General features: G+C 39.9%; 2 protein-coding genes across 2 annotated transcripts; both read left to right on the top strand.

Annotated features, from left to right (window-relative positions):
- The first annotated feature begins 97 nt into the window (after positions 1-97).
- LOC131346517 (interferon-induced protein 44-like) lies at positions 98-1,167 on the top strand. Its single transcript, XM_058379975.1, has 2 exons — positions 98-193; positions 449-1,167. The coding sequence occupies exons 1-2, from the start codon at positions 113-115 to the stop codon at positions 623-625; spliced, it is 258 nt and encodes an 85-aa protein (XP_058235958.1). The 5' UTR covers positions 98-112; the 3' UTR covers positions 626-1,167.
- A 1,546-nt stretch (positions 1,168-2,713) lies between these two features.
- LOC131346535 (interferon-induced protein 44-like) lies at positions 2,714-22,349 on the top strand. Its single transcript, XM_058380017.1, has 5 exons — positions 2,714-2,753; positions 11,264-11,410; positions 11,648-11,816; positions 20,842-20,942; positions 21,185-22,349. Exons 2-5 carry the CDS (start codon positions 11,327-11,329, stop codon positions 21,326-21,328), a joined length of 498 nt encoding a protein of 165 aa, XP_058236000.1. The 5' UTR covers positions 2,714-2,753; positions 11,264-11,326; the 3' UTR covers positions 21,329-22,349.
- Positions 22,350-22,943: the final 594 nt, after the last annotated feature.

The raw sequence follows: 22,943 nt of genomic DNA, 5'->3' as shown, positions 1-22,943 counted from the left end.
TATCTCAGTGAGAGTTTAACTAGAGAAGAAAATAGAGGAAACCAAGCATGAAAATTATTTAAATATTAAAGAATTTAATTTTGAATTTGTAGGAATCCCTCAAGTTATTGTCATGACCAAGGTGGATAAAGCCTGTGAGCTGGTCAGCAAGGATTTAAAGAAAATCTACTACAGCAAGAAGATCAAAGAGAAGGTAATCAGTGTGTGTGTGTGTGTGTGTGTGTGTGTTTGTGTTTATGTGTCTGGCGAAGTTTTTAACACAAGCAATAGCCCCACACATATATTTCACACTTTTAACCTTTTGGCAGGTCCACACAAGGTTCAGGTTAGAATGGCTAAGTGGCTGCATCCTATTCTCACTGATCTCATTCTCACTCCTTCTAAAGTCGAGTCTCCAGCAGTATTCTGTATTTCACCATCTAACAAATGCTGATCTTTATTTCCTCAGGTAACCGAGTGCAGTAATACCGTGGGCATCCCTCTTAATGCCATCTACCCTGTGCAGAACTACTCTGAATCCATCATCCAAGATCCAGATACTGACATGCTCATCCTCACAGCACTGAGAGATATTCTAAATTTTGCCAATGACTATGTGGAACGAGAGATGGAAAAAGATGACTAGTCCTGAAAGACATATAAATTAAAGAGGTTTAAAGTGATACTGTGGACAACCATAAAGTGCATTTTGTATTTTATCCTTTAAAATTTCCCCTTAACCTACAAATAATTTTTTAACAAATGATCCTTATAATGACTTTTATACTTTTTAGCCAATGCTTCCTCATGCAGCCTGTTTATCTGTCCAGCTCTCTCACCTCCGCACCTGTACACACCGCTCAAACAGAATAACTCCAACATAAAGACCTCATGATGCTGTATTACTATTGTCTACTTATTGTAATATTATTATTTCTGGAGATCAGGTTTTCACAAGGGCAGTTTCATACTTTTGTTGCATGTTTTATATATAAAATGTGTGAATACAGTAATACCTCACACATCCACGAGGTTACATTACAGGACCCATTGCGAATGACGAGTTTTTGTGGATGTTCGGTGGAGTCACTAAAAATGCTAAAATTGTACTGTAACTGCTTACTTTTAGAGATTAAACCCTAAATATGACCACAATAATGCCAAAACACTTTAATTGCATGAAATAAAAAATGAAAAAAATCACTGAGATCACTTATTCACAGAATATACTTTTGCAGGATTTTGTGAGGATTTTAAATTCACGGATGCAAATTAGTTGTGTTCCAGTGAAAATTTCGTGGATCAGTCAAGCCATGAATCGTGAGATGTGGATCTGCGAGGTATTACTGTATTTGGACTTGTGCATTTTCCTGTAAACTGAAATTTCGTTGACTAAAATTTGATGCTATTTTAGAGTAAATTTGAAGAAAATTAATAAATATGATCATATACTAATCATAGACTAAATGTAAAGGATATTTTCTTAAAAAGTCAAATATGACTAAAACTGTGTGGAAAATTAAGACTGAAACTGGCCTTAGAGTGTAGGTTAAATTGTTGGATTTTATTTTATTTTTACTCACCCATTAAAAATAAATGCATTTTTTTTACAGCTTTTGTTTACAGCTTTAATGCAAATAAATGTGTTTTGTTTCCAGCTAAAACTGAATAGAGGAGAGCCCAATAATGTTTACATGTCAATTCCAATGTCTGAATATTCTTAAAAAATAAGATTTTGTTGTACTTTAAAAGGGTGTACCTGAATTATTACACTATTATATTCATTATGTCAGTGCCAATCATATGTCCTTAGTCCTGCAGTGTGAAACCTCCTGTCGCTGATCCATCGTGCAGTGTGAACACAGCAGCGACTGAATGCATCCCCAGATAGTTGTGCAATGTGAAAACAACCGTGATCCGACAACTTTGAAAATTGTGCATCGTGAAGTCGGCATTACTAATTTCATCTGTTAAATTTTTCATTTTTTGTCACAGTTAATCTTTTCATAGGACATGTTTCTTTTCTGTCTAAAGACAGCAGTTGGAGGAAATCCACTTTGCATCTTCTTAATATTCAGCAAAGATCTCTCAAAGCTCTAAGTATAGTAAATATTTAGCCTGTCCAGGGTGTGAGCTGCAGGATCTCCAGTAATTCTTCCTCCATCTTTAACAGTAATTTTATTTTTTAGTGTATGTTAATTAGCTCTTTGACAGAGATGTTTACAGCATTAGAGGTACACATTCAGAAGCTAGATAGGGTTAGAGACTGTGAGAACAGTGTCTGTAGGTGAACGTCTGCTTATTCTTTACTGGCAAAAACAAACCTTTATAATATCATATATTAAATAAACAAAATAAGTAACATTTACTTATGTTCTTGTGTTAAGTGCTCCAGGTGCCTTGGAGAAAAATGGACAGATAAGAATCTATGATCAATTCATTTAATTCCATTAACTACTACTTTGTCCATAAACATATATTGAGAATATCTCACTTCAAATCAGATAAAAAATTTCCTCAAAATATTCAAAGATTTTAAGAAATGTATAATAACAGGCACTGATAAACGATTACTGCTGATTCCCAGTGGAAAAGATAAACTCCTGGATTTCCTGAGAGAATACAAACCCAGCCCTGAGGTCCTCAGGATTGTGTTGTATGGACCAACAGGAGCTGGGAAATCATCCTTTATCAACTCGGTGCAGAGGCTCCTCTTAGGGCGTAATGCCACTCTGGAAAACTCCACCCTTACAGGAGCAACCTTCACAAAAAAAGTAAGTAGCAACCAATTAAAAGGTATAGAGATGTACACAAGGTAGTATTTCGGATAACCTTTAAGAATTAAGAATATGATAGTTTATGTTTCATTGTGGACACTGAAAAAGACATGTGCATTGTTAACCAGAGTATAAAGTTATAATCATTATGACAATTTCAAACAGGGTTATTCAAAAAATACACTATAAATTAACTTAGACTTCAGCAGATATGTTTTCTTCATGATCCTGCCTCAACAGATGTTTTGAAGTCTTTACTGGTTTCAGCCTTTTCCTTTATATTAGACTGTTCCTCCTCCATTCCTCCATGTCCAGATATGTCTGGGCACATTTCTTCTCTTATCAGAATCACAATCAGTATGTAAACCAAATCCTTATATGGTTGCATTCAGAGTTGAGATCAAAATAGGACCCCTTTCAAAGGTTGCTAGATTTTGTTGAGTATCATCTAGCACAAGTGTGTTTAAAATAAGGGGAAAAAGAGAGAGAAAATGGAAATAGAAGTCTTTTTTCTCTATGGTTGTTGCATTTGTTGAGCAAACCATACAGTATTTATCCATTGCTTTTTCAGTTTTTTTTATTAGAATCACACATTTACATCTTGCTCCTCAAACCTAAATACTAAAGCAATTAAGAGTTAAAGATAATGTCTGTCACAAAATTTTGCAGATGCGGATATAATTCAAGGCAACAGCTTTAATGAAAAAACAGGCAGACAGTCTAAAAGGTTTACAAAATCACATTTAGAAAAACATGCAGAGGTCAGATGATCAGCAAACAGTAATAGCAAAAACACAGGTAATCACAACAGAAACAATGGTCAAACCAGGAGATCAAAACAATGAACAAAAGGTTATTTCAGAAAAAGTGTAAAGAATGAACAATATTTTAGAAGGTTTGATTGCAATGAAGAGTTTTTTTTAACCAGTCTCTGTATGTGCATGTGGCCATGGTGTTTTCTGGGAAATGGAGTTTGTGTCTGAGGATGATGTGTATGTGTGTGTGGGTGGGGTTATCTCTGGGTGCCATAGCTTTGTGAGTCCGCCTCTGGGTTGTGGGCTGGGCTGAGGTCAGGGATGGGTATGTCCTGAACTGAGCTTGAAATCAGCACTGTTCCTTCAGGTCATAGCCCTCCCACTTGATGAGATAGATAAGTCTGGAATTTTTCATAGTAAGTCTAAGACTGTTTTGACAAGGTATGCTGGTTAACCTTTGATGTCTAGGAGAAGTGATGGAATGATATAGGGCAGATCAAGTCAAGTCAAGAAGCTATTATTGTCATTTCAGCTGATGATGTACACAGTATGCAGCAAAGATCCCCACTGGGCCTGGAATTACAGGTTTCAGTAGTGAGATGTGAATTGTGGGAGCTATGAGCCAGTAACAGGGGAGATCTAGTCTGTATATTATCTTGTTGATTTGTCCCTTCACTATTAAGGGCCTAATGTATTTTTTTGTATAGGTGTGGTTTTCACAGGTCACAAGTGACTAGCTAGACTGCTGGTTGAAATTGAGGGTTTTGGCTTCTGTGGCGATCGCCTTGAGTTTTGTTGGTCCTTCTTGTTTCTACCATTTACCATTTTTCACTAATCAATGGCAAAACAGTCTTTGATGGCAGCATTGAAATGATGGGAAACTGTGGAGAGGGATAAGGTGCAGGGATCTGAAAAATTTATTTATGATTAAGACTGCAGCATGACCTTTGGACTTAGGTCGGTCAGTGAGGAAGTCTAGGGTAAGGTGCAGTCTGGGCTGTTGGGGGTGTGGGCAACAGGACAAGCTTGCTAGTGGGCAGGATTCTGGGAACCTTGGATTGGGCACAGGTGTTACACTGAACAGTGGTGAACATATGCAGACATGAGAGGGTACCAGTATCTAACTTTGAGCAGCTGGAACGTGTGTTGTATGCCAAGATGACTGATAGCCATGGATGTGTGGGGCCAGGTGATCAGTCTAGTATACAAGTGTCTATGGAAAAAAAGATTTCATGGAGGACAGGCAAAAAGAAAAAAACTTTGAGACTTTAGCTTTGATGTGGAGAGTCTGATATAAAGTCGCAAGGTGGAGCCTCCATGGATCTGACTTGTTTGTCCAGCACAACCCACTGATGCTCGATTGGATTCAAGTCAAGTCAACACCTCAAACTGGTTGTTGTGCTCATCAGACCATTCCTGAACCATTTCTGCTTTGTGGCACGGCGTATTATCCTGCTGAAAGAGGCCACAGCCATCAGGGAATACCGTTTCCATGAAAGGGTGTAGATGGTCTGCAACAATGCTTAGGTAGGTGGTACGTGTCAAAGTAACATCCACATGGATGGCAGGACCCAAAGGTTTCCCAGCAGAACATTGCCCAAAGCATGACACCGCCTCCACCGGCTCGCCTTCTTCCCATAGTGCATCCTGGTGCCATGTGTTCCCCAGGTAAGCAATGCATACGCATCCAGCCATTAATGTGATAAGAAAGAAATAAGAAATGGACCTGACATGAATCAGATGTGTTTCTGCAACCCAGGCTACGGTGGCCAAGAAGTACAAAAAACAAAATAACAAATCATAAAACACAATAAAAAATCCAAAACCAAATTACTAAAATCCAAAACACAATGACAATCCAGACAAACCAAAAATTTCATACGCTGATTGGAAGAGACATCTGTCACTCAAGATATACAGGAGGTACAGCATATATAACAGTAAGAATTAAAAACTGATGCCCTGGATGCCTGAACAATGAAGGGATCCTGGTTCCAGCTCCCCAGGCTGTCTGGTCCTTCTACGCACTAATGTGTGTATGTGGTTTCTTACGTTATTGTGTTAGGACACTACGGATTGACAATGGTAGGCTTCAGGTATGGTAATGTTACACAATGGCTCCCTGAAGTGAAAATGCCTATGTGAAACACTGTCTAATACTGCTTCTCGCTCCCCAGATCTAATAATGTGAAAGAGATAGCCCTACTCCCTGACAGCTCTCAGCAAAAAGGTACTCTGTAAATAAATGTAAAAGAAATCAAATAGCATTTATTCTTGTTATATAATTATTAACCTCTGTTTAGATAATCAATTAAGTGAAAGTATGTAAAAATAAAAAGAAAGGAATTCTACAGCCTTGTGTTGTCCTTTGAATCGACACAATCAACACAACAGTAAAAAAAAAAAGTCACACTTGAAACGTGACAAATCCCTTAAGAATCTTAAAAATGGAAACACTTCAAATTCTTAGTTCACTTGGGACAAATTATTACTGCTTTAAATGATCATGTCAGGTCATATGGCATGCATTCCCGCTTCCGCAACGCCACTTCTGCTTCCACGACGCAACTTCCTGTTTCGTGACTTCACTTCTGGTTTCCAACATTTTATGCTTTCAGCCCTATATAAGCCAGTGGGCTCCACATGCTCCTTGCCATATGGTCTTCTCAGTTTGCTCTGTGTGTCTGACTAGCTATCCCACATTGCTTCGACTTGCTTCTCCTGGTTTGACCCTGGTGTTTTGATTTCCTGGTGTGATTTCCTGCCTGCCCTTCATTGCACTGTACCTGTTCTCGGATTCAGGACTGTTTACCTGGACTCTGTTTTTGACCTGCCCTTTGTTGTTCCTGAAGCCCATGTTCTGTTGGATCTTTGTTATTGATGGTTGGAGGTCCCCTGTCAGATTAGTGCTGCTGGAATTACAGGTGACTGTCAGTTTTGTTGTTTGTTGGATCATTTCTGTGACTTTCCCGTGCTGGTTCTCCTGGTCCTATCACTTTTGAAGGATTTTCTATTATCTGTTTTGCCTTTATTTGTTCTGCCTCCTTTCAGCTCTGGACTGTGCTGGTATTTTGAGTTACTTGGCCTAACCGTGGTTTTCGATTAAACATTCTAACATTATTAAACTTTGACTATGTTCTGCATTTGGTTCCTCACCTGCTCACCTTGACAGATCAACTCAGGAAAAACAACAACATAAAAAACAAAGCATACACAATGAAATCTCACCTCAGAATGAGAAACAATTTTGAAACATCCCTTAAAAAGTTTACTCAAGATTCAATGTTTATCAGTTCAGTTATGAAAAATGGAAAAAAACTGAGAAAAATACCAGACTGCAGAATGGGGACTTGGAGTGCTTTGCCACAACATAGGGTGCATTAAAATTAACTGAAGATAATGTAATTGTAGCTAAGTTAGCAATTCACTCAACTGTGAAGATGTCCGGCAGTTAGAGTATTTCACTATATATATATATATATATATAGTAATATACCCGTCACACAAAAAAAACCTCTAATGAAGTCCATTAGAACTGTGCAATTTTCCGGACAGCTCAGCATCCAATCAGAGGACTACATCATGTTTGGGAACCAGTCACATTGTAGAAGGTGGGATCATGTGTTCTCCAGTTATCCAAACCATGTGAGCAAAAAATAAGAAAAATAAATATAAATATAAATAATTTGTTGACTGAAATACAAAAAGTGCTTTTAGAGGAAAATAATTAAAGCTATTTGTTGATTTGTTATATTTCCCCCCATATTTAACTCGTCCATTCAGATTAATCACATTTTATTGGGTACCAGCTGCTGTAAAAAAAGGGATAAGGGATATGGCCCTATTTCTGACTGAATGCTGTTAGCCTATTATTTTATTCATTCTCAGTTTAAACCGTTATTCCTTACATCACCTTGTGGAAGAGGGTGTGGAGTCGAGCAACAGTTTATGAATGAGGGTGGAGCCGAGGGAAGTGAGCGGTAAGGTGTCCTGAATATCACTAAAGACTGTCCTAATACTGTCTGCACTAAAGAAACTGTTGGCCAACATATAAATTTACAGCACTTTGTCTAAACTAAGTCTTAACTAGTGTTAACTAGTTCATGAATGCAGACAAATTAATGAATCAGAGTAACATGTGAAATACGTATCCTTTCCTTTTTGAGTATAATTATCTCCAAGAAGAGGCATAAAATGAACAAAAATAAAAGCACATGTAAGCAAACATCAGTGATTTGACAATGTAAATATTCTGTTTCTATTAGTTTTCATTTCACCTTATTTGATTTATATCTTAATCCGTTTGTAACATGGCTCCAGGTTTTGGCTTTTTCAGCTGTTTAAAGCTACTCTAGATAGAAATGTTTTGAAATCAGTTTCATTTCTCCGTATGAGAATGTCCATTTGCTTGTCATTTGGACCATGAAATTTTGTTGTGTTTGTCAACAAACGCAAATTTGCGAGTAGAAATAAAATCATCGTTTCTGAAAGTAATATGTAATATTGATGTGAAAACAGGGAGGCTTAAGTTGATCAGTTCTGCTCCATTCAGGATTGATTATTCAATCAACTGATAATTCAATTCATCTACAAACAACAGAAAATATTACCTTTTTAACCTCAAAATATTATTATGCCATAGTTTTTTGTCAAAATGTTACAGCTTGTATTTTACTTTTTTTAAATAGTGGCATATGTTGCAGAAGGATTCCCTTGGGACTCGCCTGAAAGGCTTGAACTAATAATATACATTAGAAGCATGCGGACAGTAAACCACAGTGTATGTTACTCTGAAAGTGAAACTATTTAGCAAAAGAAAGCATAAGGCACCCTTGAGTACACTTGAGAGCAGCACAACCGTCTAAGGTAAGTGAGATTTTATTAAAACGTTAGCAATATTGAATGACTGATTTGTACTGCACATATAGTTCACAAGTACACTTTTGGAGTAAAAGCATGAACACAGTTTCTTCATGATACCACAGAATATTCATTTGGTAATTGTTTTGTTGTTGTTGTTGTTGTTACACTGATGTAACATTCATCACCTACATCACCAGTGAAATATTAGACAGAAATGGGGAAGGGAATGTCCACTGAGACTCGTTCCTCACCAGGTGAGCTTTATCTTTGAAACATTTCGAGATTTTTCATTAAGGATTTAAGTTTTAAATCTAAACACAAACACGAGTTAGAAAGAGAATAATGAAGTAGATCATAATTTCACAAACCTGGTCCTGGAGTACGTTTTTGAAATCATACTAAATTTTTTAGCTCAACTGACCGAAAGATGTTGTAACCATTTTATTTTGACATTTAGTGCGCTGGTACACAGTTTGGGGTGTAGCTACTGACAGGAAACGAGGTGATGTTAAACACTGTTATTTTTCTGGTTCCAGATAAGAGAGTTCCTGAACCAGTTGGTAAGCTCATCAGGTGTTTTTACCCAAATACAGTGGTGTGTAGTGCTGTGGTGAGATTGGCAGAAGGTTTAATGCTTAGATAGTATAATTTTACAAGATATATTTTTTACCACTACACTGCAAAATATTATTATTAAAAGGGCTGGGACACAGAAATCATGCATCATGCATTTATAGGTTTATGAGCAAAGAAAACATTAAAAACACAAGTTGTACAATAGGAACAGAATTGAGAAACACTGAAATGCACCCCCAATACACTCACACTTTGTGTACAACAATCCTTTACAGACATATTATAAAGTCAAATAATGCTGAGAATGATTGAAAACACAGAATTACTGAAGTACAATGAAATTAAGTCTAAAAGCTATATGAAAGGTTCTAATGTTTTGTGTGAGGGGGTAGGTAGCCATGAATTAACATACTAATATTTGTCCTACACTCTGTGCTCCTGAATTAGACTAGATAATTTTTTAGAGTAAAAATAAACCTTTATAATTTTATATGTGAAATATATTAAACTGACATAAACTAGGGTAGACAATGTATTGTTTTAGCCAGAAGAATGAGCAGCATGCTGATAAAAAAAAACTATATCATGTTACTCCACAAAATAAGAATTAATTAATTAATTAATTAATTAACGTATTTATGTATTTATGTATGTATGTAATGGATGTTCTTGCATTAAGAACTCCAGAGACCTTGGAGAATAATGGACAGGTAAGAATCTATGATCAATTCAATTCATTCCATAAACTATTACTTAGCCAATATTTTCTGTAAAAAAAAGTAAACGTACCTCACTTCCGATGTGCTGAAATGTCTTTTCATTTTAAGAAACGTGTAATAAAGTGTGATAAATCCACTCTTTTCCTCTCTTTTTCTATATTGAAATCGCTGCACATTGTTTCACTGTTTATTATGCTATAGGACTTGAATCATTTTAATTCTAATTACAAAACACTTTCTACTGATTCCCAGTGGAAAAGATGAACTCCTGGATTTCGTGAGAGAATTCAAACCCAGCGCTGAGGTCCTCAGGATTTTGTTGTATGGACCAACAGGAGCTGGGAAATCATCTTTTATCAACTCGGTCCAGAGGCTCCTCTTAGGGCGTAATGCCATGAGTGCTTTGGAAAACTCCAACCTTACAGGAACAACCTTCACGAAAACAGTAAGTAGCAACCAGTTACGAGGCAGAGAGTTGTACACAAGATACTATATTAAATAATAACCACTGAATTAATAATACAACAGTTTCTAAGTCATTTATAAACTGTTTATATGTTAAATTCAGCAAGTCACTAGATTGTATCAGTTCCAATTCTATCACTACTACTATCACAATGTCAAAACAGGGTTAAATTATTCAAAGTATACAATATAAATGAACTTCCACAGAAATATTTTCTTCCCATCCTGATCCTTCCTCAACAGATGTTTTGTAGTCCTTCAGATATGTCTGAGCACATTTCTTCTTCTCAGTGTCATTAATCATTATGTAAGCAAAATCCTCATAGTCTAGTGTTCAGAGCTGGGGATCCAAAAGCTGTCCTATTTCTGAGGTTGCCAGATTTTGTTCAGTATTACACAAAAGATGACAATCAGCTTTAAACATTAAACATGCCTTTAAGCAAAATAATAAATAATTAAATAAATAAATTAAGGAATAAGGAATAATAATTGTTTTTTCTCTTTGTGCATTTCTGAGGAAAATAATTAAGAGTACAGTATCTGGCAATCGCTCTTCTAGTTGCTAGAATGTATTTTGTAGATTAGAATCAACCATACATGCGTCCTGTTCCTCATGCTGAATTGCTACAGCAAGTCAAAAGCTTTTATTGTTATTTCAGACATGCATAGCTGGTGCAATTCATAGTGAAATTAAGCAATGTTCCTTCAGGACTTAAGTATTGGTACTACTTGAACACAGAGCTACATAAAATCCACAAATAAGGGCTAAGTACATTAACACAGTTCCACATAAAGTGCATGTGTGCAAACTTGTGTAACCAGTGGTAGACAGGAAACAGTGGTAGACAGGAAACGCGGTCCTGGGTGAAACTAAAGATGCTTTGGTTGTAAACATGAGACAGTTAGCAACAGTTTGTATCAGCAAAAAAAGGTGGTGTGCAAAAAATTTGCAGTGTGAGTGCAGGGATGTACAGTTGAATATAATGTTTGTGTGTGTGTGTGTGTGTGTGTGTCAGTCCAATCTCTGGGAACTACTGTATGGAGTCTGATGGCTTGGCTGTTGCGGATGGAGCGTGTGTGTAAATGTCTGTGCAATTAAAGGAATACAATTTCTAACCATGTAATTTAGTTAAACATACACAAGGTGAAGAAGGGCAGCGATCAGTCTTATCCTCTGGAGATTGTTGACATCATGGGGATTGAAATATCAGAAGGAGGAATAAAAAAGGAAGACATCATCCAGGCCCTTGAGGGACACATTTCAGATGGGTATGTGGTAAGTACATTATATTCTTGTCATTTGCTGATGCACTAAAGCACTTTCCTAAAATACAGTATGTTATTTCTAGCACCCGAGGAAAGATTATTAACACCATGCATTGATTGTGTAACTGTACAGACTGTCTTTGTTCTTCCCATTCAAAACAAAATAATCACATTTTACTACAGTGAAGATCAGGCTTTCATGTTAAAAGGTAAAATTGTAACTAACTTTTTATGTTTTATGTTTAAGTTTAATTCACACACATCCATAAAAAAAGACGATCCAAAATACAAAAAGGAGCCAACTTTGTGTGATAAAGCTCACTGTCTGGTGTGTATTCTACCTGCGGACACTGTTTCAAGAATGGAAGACCACATCTGTAAGGTGAAGGAAATTAGAGAGCACGCTAGCCTGCTGGGTAAATCCATTTACAAATCACTGTAAATTCCCTTATTATTGAAACAATAGAATATCACATTATTACAATATTTCTGTAATGATTGATCGGGAATATGCAGACGTTTAATATCATAAACAGTAAATCAAAGAAAACAGTCAGCGAGGTAAACAAATCTGAAACACTAGGCAAAATAAGAGTGTGAAGCAAAAACACAAAAACAAGGTTGGTACACAGAAAGCAATAACTATAATAAGCAAAAAAACAGCTTGGTAATTGGCAAATGAATACAATACTTTGCACCAGTGTTAGTGTGAGCATGGTTTTTATGCACAGAAACCAGGAAGTAAAACGGAAGTGGTTTCAGAACTTGGGTGATGGTTGGAAGGGGAGCTATGGGTTGGATTGTTACCCCACCCAGCCAACAAGGTATTGGAGCCTTCCCCTCCTTCTCTGTGATTCTAGGATAGAGTGCACAATGTAGGCTCGTGCGGCATCAATATCCAGTGGGAAGAGGGAAGTGATGGTGGTTTCAGAGTCATCTTGGTCTGATACAATGTCCTCTTGTATGCAGTAGTTCCTGAAGACATGGTTAATGAGCACCTTGGCAGTTTCCATGGATGTTGGGAGCCCCTTCAGGGGCCACAGTTTGCAGGCCTTTGAGAACCGATCCACTGTGACCAGGATGGTGGTGTGTCCCTGAACATGTGTAGTGAAATGTAAAAAAATGGAATGGAATAAAAATGAAATGATGTAAATGAGTAGCAGCGGTTGAGGTAGTGCAAATAGAAATAGGCATAGATATAAATATAAACATAGCAGCGTAATGGAAGTGGTTCCAGTAGGCAGCAGGGGAACTGGTGTGGCATTCCTACTTGAGTGCATGTGTGACAAATTTCAACATAGTTTTTTACATTACCACCCAATGACAATTACATTAGCCAATTACATTAGCCACCAAAAGGAATTTTTTCTCAGGTGCCCTGAGATTAGTGCAGTGTAAACCTGGTGAAGAAGATGGACAACCGGACGTGATGGGGGTTAAGTCTTTTGGCACTCTTGAGGTATTCCAGGATGACTTGTAAAGGATGCTGTGCCCTGTCCAGCCAATGTCTCCATTCCTTCAGTGCCTCTTTCATAGTTACTTTCAGTGGGGATCACCATCCTGGAGAAGTAGGTGCATGGACAGAGTTTGTCCTGGGAGCCCTGGTGCTGCAAAAGCACATCCCTGATGCCACAGCTAGACGCATTGACCTCTATGACTAAGGGGGTGTTAAGGACAGGGTGTTGCAAAAATAAGGGCTATTGTGAACTAATGCTTTAATTCCTCAAAAGCTTTTTGGGCCGTGATGGGCCAGTGAAGCTTTCTAGGCTTGCCCTGCAGCAGTGCTGTGACTGGGGCTGGCCACAGAACTGTAATTGCAGATGAAGCACCTGTAGAAGTTTGCAATGCCAAGAAATTTTTGTAGTTTTTTTATATTAGTAGGCATAGGCCATTTTATGACTGCCTGTGAGTGGTATGAGTTCTTTGATATATGTATATTCCATGTACTTGGTTTCTGGTACTGAGAGGTGGTATACACTGTATCGAGGGAGATATGTGTTCAAGGGTACAGTCCCATGATCGATAGGGGTGGGGGGTTGGTGGTAGAGTGATGGCTCGGTCTTTGTTAAAACTTCCTTTAAATCATGATGTTCCTTTTGAGTATGCACAGGGGACGGGAGTTAAGGGCTCTCCACGGAGATGTTACAGCAAGATAGGCTAATATTCATCCTCAAACAGTGCTGCAAATACTTTAGTGACCAAAAAAGTACTTTCTTGAATTGCCAAGAGACCGAGGGGTCATGTGCCTGGAGCCAGGGAAACCACAGTATTATGGGCTTGACAGGGAATAATAGAACAAACAGAATTCATCTGTATGGAACAGTCCTACCCATAGCGCAATTGGGAGAGTCTGATGGCTGATGTAACCACCTCTGATGGGTTGATTGTCCACTGCCATAACTGAGAGAGGCAACGGTGCATGGAATGCTGGGGAGCTGAAGTTTCGAGGAAATTCAATGCTGCATCATGACTGAAGCTATGGAAATGCTTCATTAAAGGCTCAGATAGGAGACGTGACAATGGGAATACACTCAAATAAGTCCCTTTAAGGGCATCTACATCACATTACTCCAGCTACTTTGCTCTGTGTTGTGTGTTGGTTGTTTGTCCTATCTGTCCAGACTAGGGAAAAAGAAGATATTTAAAAGACAAGGATAAAAAAAGAGATATTATGGTGAGCAAAAATTTTAAGAGGTGTGTCCATCCGTGCTCCCGTTTTGTCATGGAGGATGACACATGCCCAGTTGGCTCTCGACGGAGCTGTCTGCATGCATCGCGAGAGACTTTCTCTCCATAAACTCAGATCCCGCTTGGCTGTATTTTCCGGCCAAGCTTCTGTGCCTTAAGTCATGGGTATTGCAGGTTGAGTTGGCAGAAGCGGAACAAGAGACGGGTCCTTCTCTTTCTCTTGTCCTCTCTAAAAATGAACTTAACAGGGATTAAGAACAGAGATAAGTCCTTTCTCCTAAATGCCCTGATTTCGCCTCAGGGCCTGTTTGGCAATGCAGTGAGTATGGTCATTGACCAGAGGTGAAGTGCCAGTCGGCGGCGTTCAGAGGTTTTATACCTCACCGCAATACTTTATAATTCCAGCCGCTCCAGCTCACACAAAGTGGAAAGAAGGGCTAGTGTGGCGGCCCATGCCCACCCATTGGTGTGTAGGGAGGCCAGCTAGCATGCTCAGGCCCAGGACCATCAGGTGAGGTTCCTAGGAACGTCTTCCCTAGTGCGGTTTTTCCTACCTCCTGCCGTGCCACCTCTGGCATCTCTGGGGTCAGTAGGGTTCACCCTCGCTCCCTTTTCCTGCATGAATCTATCCCCTGGGTCTGTGCCTGCCAGATCACTGTTTCAGGGCACGGGGAGTTCAGTACGAGGTTGACACCTCTTTCAGACAACCTGGCAGTGTGGAAACTTCTGCCATATGTGTCTCAGTGGGTCCTAGATTCAAGATTCAAGATTCAAGAAGCCTTATTGTCATTTCAACCACATATAGCTGATGCTGTACATAGTGAAATGAAACAACATGTCTCCAGGAGCTGGTGCTACATAAACATACAACATAAAGTTTGAACACAGAAATAACAACACAGAGCTAGGACAGAAGTTTGTCTTAGCCACATAAAGTGCAAAGTGTGCAACTAGGTGCAAACAGAGCAAGGACAAGACAGTGCAAAAACAATATATACAAAAAGACAACACAAAAACAGGACACTTAGCACCGAAAAAAAAAGAACATGTGCAATGGAGTGTACAATGAAATGAAATAAAATGAAATGATGTACATCTTTGAGAAACAGTAGAAAAACCAGGTAACTAATAACATATATGATTGTAATATATATATATATATACTGTATATATATATATACTGAACAAAATTATAAACGCAACACTTTTGTTCTTGCCCCCATTTTTCATGAGCTGAACTCAAAGATCTAAGACTTTTTCTATGTACACAAAAGGCCTATTTCTCTCAAATATTGTTCACAAATCTGTCTAAATCTGTTGAAAACTAGTCAGTATCTGGTGTGACCACCATTTGCCTCACACAGTGCAACACATCTCCTTCGCATAGAGTTAATCAGGTTGTTGATTGTGGCCTGCGGAATGTTGGTCCACTCCTCTTCAGTGGCTGTGCGAAGTTGCTGGATATTGGCAGGAACTGGAACACGCTGACGTATACACCGATCCAGAGCATCCCAAACATGCTCAATGGGTGACATGTCCAGTGAGTATGCTGGCCATGCAAGAACTGGGATGTTTTCAGCTTCCAGGAATTATGTACAGATCCTTGCAACATGGGGCAGTGCATTATCATGCTGCAACATGAGGTGATGGTCGTGGATGAATGGCACAACAATGGGCCTCAGGATCTCGTCACGGTATCTCTGTGCAATCAAAATGCCATCAATAAAATGCACCTGTGTTCCTTGTCCATAACATACACCTGCCCATACCATAACCCCAACTCCACCATGGGCCACTCGATCCACAACGTTGACATCAGCAAACCACTCACCCACACAATGCCATACACACTGTCTGCCATCTGCCCTATACAGTGAAAACCGGGATTCATCCATGAAGAGAACACCTCTTCAAAGTGCCAGATGCCATCGAATGTGAGCATTTGCCCACTCAAGTCAGTTACGACGACAAACTGCAGTCAGGTCGACACCCTGATGAGGACGACGAGCATGCAGATGAGCTTGCCTGAGATGGTTTCTGACAGTTTGTGCAGACATTCTTTGGTTATGCAAACCGATTGTTGCAGCAGCTGTCCGGGTGGCTGGTCTCAGACGATCTTGGAGGTGAAGATGCTGGATGTGGAGGTCCTGGGCTGGTGTGGTTACACGTGGTCTGCGGTTGTGAGGCCGGTTAGATGTACTGTCAAATTCTCTGAAACGCCTTTGTAGGTGATCGCCTGTAACGGCTTATGGTAGAGAAATGAACATTCAATTCATGGGCAACAGCTCTGGTGGACATTCCTGCAGTCATCATGCCTATTGCACGCTCCCTCAAAACTTGCGACATCTGTGGCATTGTGATGTGTGATAAAACTGCACATTTTAGAGTGGCCTCTTATTGTGGCCAGTCCAAGGCACACCTGTGCAATAATCATGCTGTCTAATCAGCATCTTGATATGCCACACCTGTGAGGTGGATGGATTATTTAGACAGATTTGTGAACAATATCTGAGAGAAATAGGCCTTTTGTGTACATAAAATAAAGTCTTAGATCTTTGAGTTCAGCATGAAAAATGGGGGCAAAAACAAAAATGTTGCATTTATAATTTTGTTTGTTTTATATATATATAGCGAGATGAAATATTAACAGGGTTGAGGTAGTACAATAAGTAGTGAACAATATAAGTTATGTGTGTGTGTCCACATAGGTGAGAGAGTGTGTGTGTGTGTGTGTGTGTGAGAGAGAGAGAGAGAGAGAGTTTTGTACAGTTCAGTCCTGGGTGTTGAGGAGCTTGATGGCTTGACGAAAGAAACTGTTACACAGTCTGGTTGTGAGGGCCCAAATGCTCTGGTACCTCTTTCCAGATGGCAGGAGGGTGAAGAGTATGTGTGAAGGGTATGTGGGGTCATCCACAATGCTGTTAGCTTTGCGGATGCAGCATGTAGTGTAAATGTCCGTGATAGAGGGGAGAGAGACTCCGATGATCTTTTCAGCTGTCCTCACTATCCGCTGAAGGGTCTGAAGTTCCTAGTTCCCAAACTAGGCAGTGATGCAGCTGCCCAGGATGCTCTCGATGGTCCCTCTGTAGAACACAGTCAGGATGGGGGAAGGGAGATGGGCTTTCCTTAGCCTCCTCAGGAAGTAGAGGTGCTGCTGGGCTTTCTTGGTGATGGAGCTGGTGTGAGTGACCAGGTGAAGTTCTCTGCCAGATGAACACCAAGGAATTTGGTGCTCTTGATGATCTCCACCGAGGATCCATCTATGAACAGCGGAGAATGGTCACTCTGTGCTCTCATCTCTTTAGTCTTGTTGATCTTCAGAGACAGGTTGTTGGCTCTACACCAGGCTGTTAGTTGTTGCACCTCCTCTCTGTTTGCTGACTCATCGTTCTTGCTGATGAGACCTACCACAGTTGTGTCATCAGCAAACTTAATAATATGGTTGGAGCTGTGCATTGCTGCACAGTCGTGAGTCAGCAAAGTGAACAGCAGTGGACTGAGCACACAGCCCTGAGGAGCTCCAGTGCTCAGCGTGGTGGTGCTGGAGATGCTGTTCTCGATCCAGAAATCCAAGATCCAGTTGCAGAGAGAGGTGTTCAGGCACAGCAGGCTCAGTTTCTCAATCAGATGCTGAGGGATGATTGTGTTGAATGCTGAACTGAAGTCTATAAACAGCATTCATATGTATGAGTGCTTACAGTTCAGGTGTGTGAGGGCCAGATGGAGGGTTGTGGTGATGGCATCGTCTGTGGAGCGGTTAGGATGATACGCAAACTGCAAGGGTTCCAGTGAGGGTGGTAGCTGTGACTTGATGTGCCTCATGATGAGCCTCTCAAAGCATTTCATCACGATTGGTGTGAGTCGACAGGACAATAGTCATTGAGGCAGGAAACCATAGATTTCTTAGGCACAGGGACGATGCTCGTTGTCTTGAGGCACTTTGGGACGATGGAGCTGCTCAGGGAAATGTTGAAGATGTCAGTGAAGACATCTGCTAGCTGCTCTGCACACTCCCTGAGCACTCTGCCAGGAATGTTGTCTGGTCCAGACTTCCGTGGGTTAACTCTGCATAGAATTTTCTTCATGTCAGCTGTGGTGAGACCGAGCACCTGGTCCTCTGGAGGAGGGGTGGTCTTCCTCGTTGTAACGCTGTTCTGTGCCTCAAACTGAGCATAGAAGTCATTCAGCATGTCTGGGAGGGAGGTGTCACTGTCACAGGCAGGTGATGTTGTCCTGTAGTTGGTGATCGCCTGAATGCCCTGCCACATGTGAGTCTCCGCTGTCCTGGAAGTGGCCATAGATTTTCTGGGCGTGTGCATGCTTCACCTCTCTGATGGCTCGGGACAGTTTGGCCCTTGCTGTTTTTAAGGCCACCCTGTCCTCTGCTCTGAAGGCGGAGTCTCTTGACTTCATAGAAAAAGGGTACAGGATCCAGTTTGCCAGCCGTCCTCCTCTGTTTCGGGGAGTGTTGCCCACTGTTTTTGGCAAACACTAAACCGCGTTCCTCCAAGAGGAACTTCTCTTAAAAGGGGGCCTTAGAACATATTCCCCTTACCAGATCGAGACTCAGATTTTTACAGCTGGTATTTTGCCATTCCTAAGAAAGACGGGGCTGCATCCAATTTTGGACCTGCAGGCTATGAACTGTGCACTAAAGATGTTCAAGTTCAAGATTCTCACACTCAAACTTATCACGTTGTAAATCAGGTCAGAGGACTGGATTGTGACGATAGACCTCAAAGATGCCTATTTTCATGTAGATATTCTCCCAGAACTTGGGAAGTTTCTCAGGATTGCCCTAGGGGGCAGAACATACCAGTATTGTGTTTATCCCCGTCATTACCCACATTTACAAAGTGCATGGATGCTGCCCTGGTGCCACTGCATCTACAGGGCATCCGTGTAATAAATTACCTGGACATTTCAGCTCTGGCTCAGGGGTGCAGGCTTTCATCCCCGCAGGCATCCCCTCAGTGCCATAAGAGTTACGTGCCACTGGCTTTGTACACTTCTTATGTGGAAAAGACCCCAGTTTCTGACCTTGCTGATTTGCTCCACTACAAGCTGTATGCTCTGAAGTGGAAGCTTTTTTGCCTCTGGTGCAGTCAGCGTGATCTGGACCTAGTTCACTGCCTGGTTGGTACAGTGCTGGAGTTCTTGCAGTCTTGCCTTTTTCGGGGCCTGTCCCACTTTACTTTAAAAGTGTACATGGCCACCATTGCTGTGAGCCACAAACTTATCCTTGGGGCTTCCTTAGGTAGGCACCCTCTGGTCTCTCATTTTCTGCACAGTGCCAGGCAGCTGAGGCCTTCCTGCAAACGATGCCTCTCCTCCTGGGACCTCTCTGTGGTCCTAGAGGGGCAGCTCCCTTTGAGCCCACGGAGTCAGCCTCTGAGAAGTTTCTGACCCTAAAGACTAAAGCTTTTAGCTTTCACCTCCCTTAGAATGGTAGGAGATCTGCAGGCTCTATCAGTTGCCCCCACCTGTTTTGAATTTGTCCCTGGCATGTCCAAGGCTATACTGCACCCTAGGGCGGGATATGTCCCTATAGTGCCCAGGATGGCCGGTCATCGGGTAATCTTGCAGGCCTTCTGTTCTCCACCCCATGAGTCCATGGAACAGGAGAGGCTGCACTTGCTTTGCCTAGTAAGGGCCCTGAGAACTTATGTCCACCGCTCGAGCTTGTGGCATAAGTCCCCCTCCCTGTTGATCTGCTTTGGGAATCTGGTCTCCAAGCAGCCAGGCCTATGAGGCACATGGTTTGGCTGCACCAGGCTGGTCCTCTCCGCTGCAGGGTATTTCAATACGACCTTAATTTGCTAGACAAAATAAGCATGTGGAGGCCCAATCCAGTGTCTTGTCAGTGAGGAGCATTAGCAGAAAGGTGCACTTTGTGACATCCTCCTGGTACGTCTCTGGTTAGCGTGCAAAGTAAATGTCACATTGTTGGAGAAAATCTTGATGATTATCGACTGAGTCATCAAACTTTTCGAACTGAGCTATTGAACTTTTCTGGGATCAAGATCACTCAGTGCTTGTAGCAGGTGAGCGTTAGCATTTTGCAGTGAAGCTAGCTGTACCTGATATGCTGCTAGCATTTCACCTTGGCCTGGAGCTGAATTACGTTCACTTGATCCATAGCAGGCGAAGTATTCTATAATGATGGATCAGGAACAGGCTGTGTAGGATCCATATGCAGACTTTTAATATCATAAACAGTAAATCCAAAACACAATCCTATAATCCTATAGTCTAGGTAGCAGGCAAGAAACTCAAGAAAATAGTCAGCAAGTTAAACAGGCAAAATAAGAACGTGATTCAAAAAAAAATGTTGGTACACAGAAAGCAATAAATATAACGAGCAAAGAAAATGGCCTGGCAATGCAAATGAATAAAATACTTCACACCAGCATTAGTGTGAACATGGTTTTTAGGCACACAAAGCCAGGAAGTAAACCAGAAGTGGTTTCAGAACTCGGGTGATAGTTCCCTCTGGCAGCCTGGAAGGGGAGCTGTGGGTTGGATTGTTATAGTTTCATAGTCTTTATCCATTCATAATCATGTTTATTATTGTGGAACCTCTGTAAACAAAGTTCTTGTTCTAAGTTACATTATAGAAGCTAGAAAGTTTTCCTCACCAGTCTCTGTTTTCTAACTCATGAACAATTATCTCAGTGAAAGTTAAACAGAAAATAGAGGAAACCAAGCATGAAAATTATTTAAATATTAAAGAATTTAATTTTGAATTTGTAGGAATCCCTCAAGTTATTGTCATGACCAAGGTGGATAAAGCCTGTGAGCTGGTCAGCAAGGATTTAAAGAAAATCTACTACAGCAAGAAGATCAAAGAGAAGGTAATCAGTGTGTGTGTGTGTGTGTGTGTGTTTGTGTTTATGTGTCTGGCGAAGTTTTTAACACAACCAATAGCCCCACACATATATTTCACACTTTTAAACATTTGGCAGGTCCACACAAGGTTCAGGTTAGAGTTAAGTGACCACATCTTAATGATCTCATTCTCACTCCTTCTAAAGTCGAGTCTCCAGCAGTATTCTGTATTTCACCATCTAACACACTCTGATCTTTATTTCCTCAGGTAGTCAAGTGCAGTAATACCGTGGGCATCCCTCTTAATGCCATCTACCCTGTGCAGAACTACTCTGAATCCATCACCCAAGATCCAGATACTGACATGCTCATACTCACAGCAATGAGAGATATTCTAAATTTTTTCCAATGACTATGTGGAACGAGAGATGGAAAAAAAAAAAAAAGTCCTGAAAGACATATAAATTAAAGAGGTTTAAAGTGAAACTGTGGACAACCATTAAGTGCATTTTGTATTTTATCCTTTAAAACTTCTCCTTAACCTACAAATTATTTTTTATCAAATGATCTTTTAAGATTTATCTTATAATGACTTTTATACTTTTTAGCCAATGCTTCCTCATGCAGCCTGTTTATCTGTCCAGCTCTCTCACCTCCTCACCTGTACACACCGCTCAAACAGAATAACTCCAACATAAAGACCTCATGACCTCATGAACTACAACATAAAGACCTCATATTACTACTGTCTACTTATTGTAATATTATTATTTCTGGAGATCAGGTTTTCACAAGGGCAGTTTTTACATACTTTTGTTGCATGTTTTAGATATAAAATGTGTGAATATTTGGTTTAATTTCTGCAATTTCCGGTAAACTAAAATGTTGCTGACTAAAATTTGATGTTATTTTGCAGTAAATTTGAACAAAATGAATAAATATGATATGATTAAATCATAGACTAAATGTGAAGGATATTTTCTTCAAAAAACAAATATGACTAAAACTGTGTAAAAAATTAAAGAATGGAACTGGCCTTTTATTTCATTTTTTATATGTGCTTTAAAAATAAATGCACTTTGTTTGATTTGTATTTACTCATTGCGCCCACTCTGGTGTCGCTGGTATTTTGTCTTTACAATTTGAATAGAATTTCATTTAATACATGCTGATCATTATTTCCTCAGGTATACGTGTGCAGAAATACCATAGGCATCCCACTAAATGCCATCTACCCTGTGCAGAACTACTCTGAATCAGTTACTCAAGATCCAGATATTGAAATTCTCATCCTCACAGCACTGAGAGATATTCTAAATCTTGCCAATGTCTATGTGGAAGACATAAAAAAAGATGTCTAGTCCTGAAAGACATATACATTAATGTCTTTAAAGTGAAATTGTGTTCAACATGTTTTAGGTGAATCCTGTGTTTTATTTTTTAATACTTCCCCTTAAGCTACAAATGAATTTTTATAAGTACCTTGTATTTTTCAAGATATATATATATAAAAAAAAACTGCACTTTTTTTATAGCCAGTTGTTCAGAGCACTGTTTGGTTTGTATTTATTCATTTCGCTCTCTTGTGGAAAACTGATTTAAAACTCTGATATACACTATAAGGACATAACACCTGTCCTAGAATTTGAATAGAACTCTAATTTTGTATATATTTCATTATTTAAGCAAATGAGGCTCAGGCAGCTGCTCCACACACAGCGACAGATAAAGATAATTTATTGAAGCTAATAGGTGTTTTTTTTCCTGATGACTGCATCAATCCAGACGGAAAGTCGTTCAATAAGGACTTGGATTGAAAGCTGCATTCCACAGATCTAGTGTGAAAACATTCTGATTTTAAGCTGAAAGAGAGAGAGAGAAAAGCCAATTAACATAAACAAGCCAATATCAATATATTCTAAAGATTTAAAATGTGCTTTGAAACAGTGTACCTGCATTATTATGCTATTATATCATCATTATGTCAGTGGCAAAGAGTGGTCTTAAAATGACAATAATATTATTTA

This window comes from Hemibagrus wyckioides, linkage group LG26 (assembly GCF_019097595.1).
Source record: "Hemibagrus wyckioides isolate EC202008001 linkage group LG26, SWU_Hwy_1.0, whole genome shotgun sequence".
NCBI lineage: Eukaryota > Metazoa > Chordata > Actinopteri > Siluriformes > Bagridae > Hemibagrus > Hemibagrus wyckioides.
The sequence above is the reverse complement of the archived record's forward strand: the minus strand, read 5'-3'. Positions and strand labels throughout refer to the sequence as shown.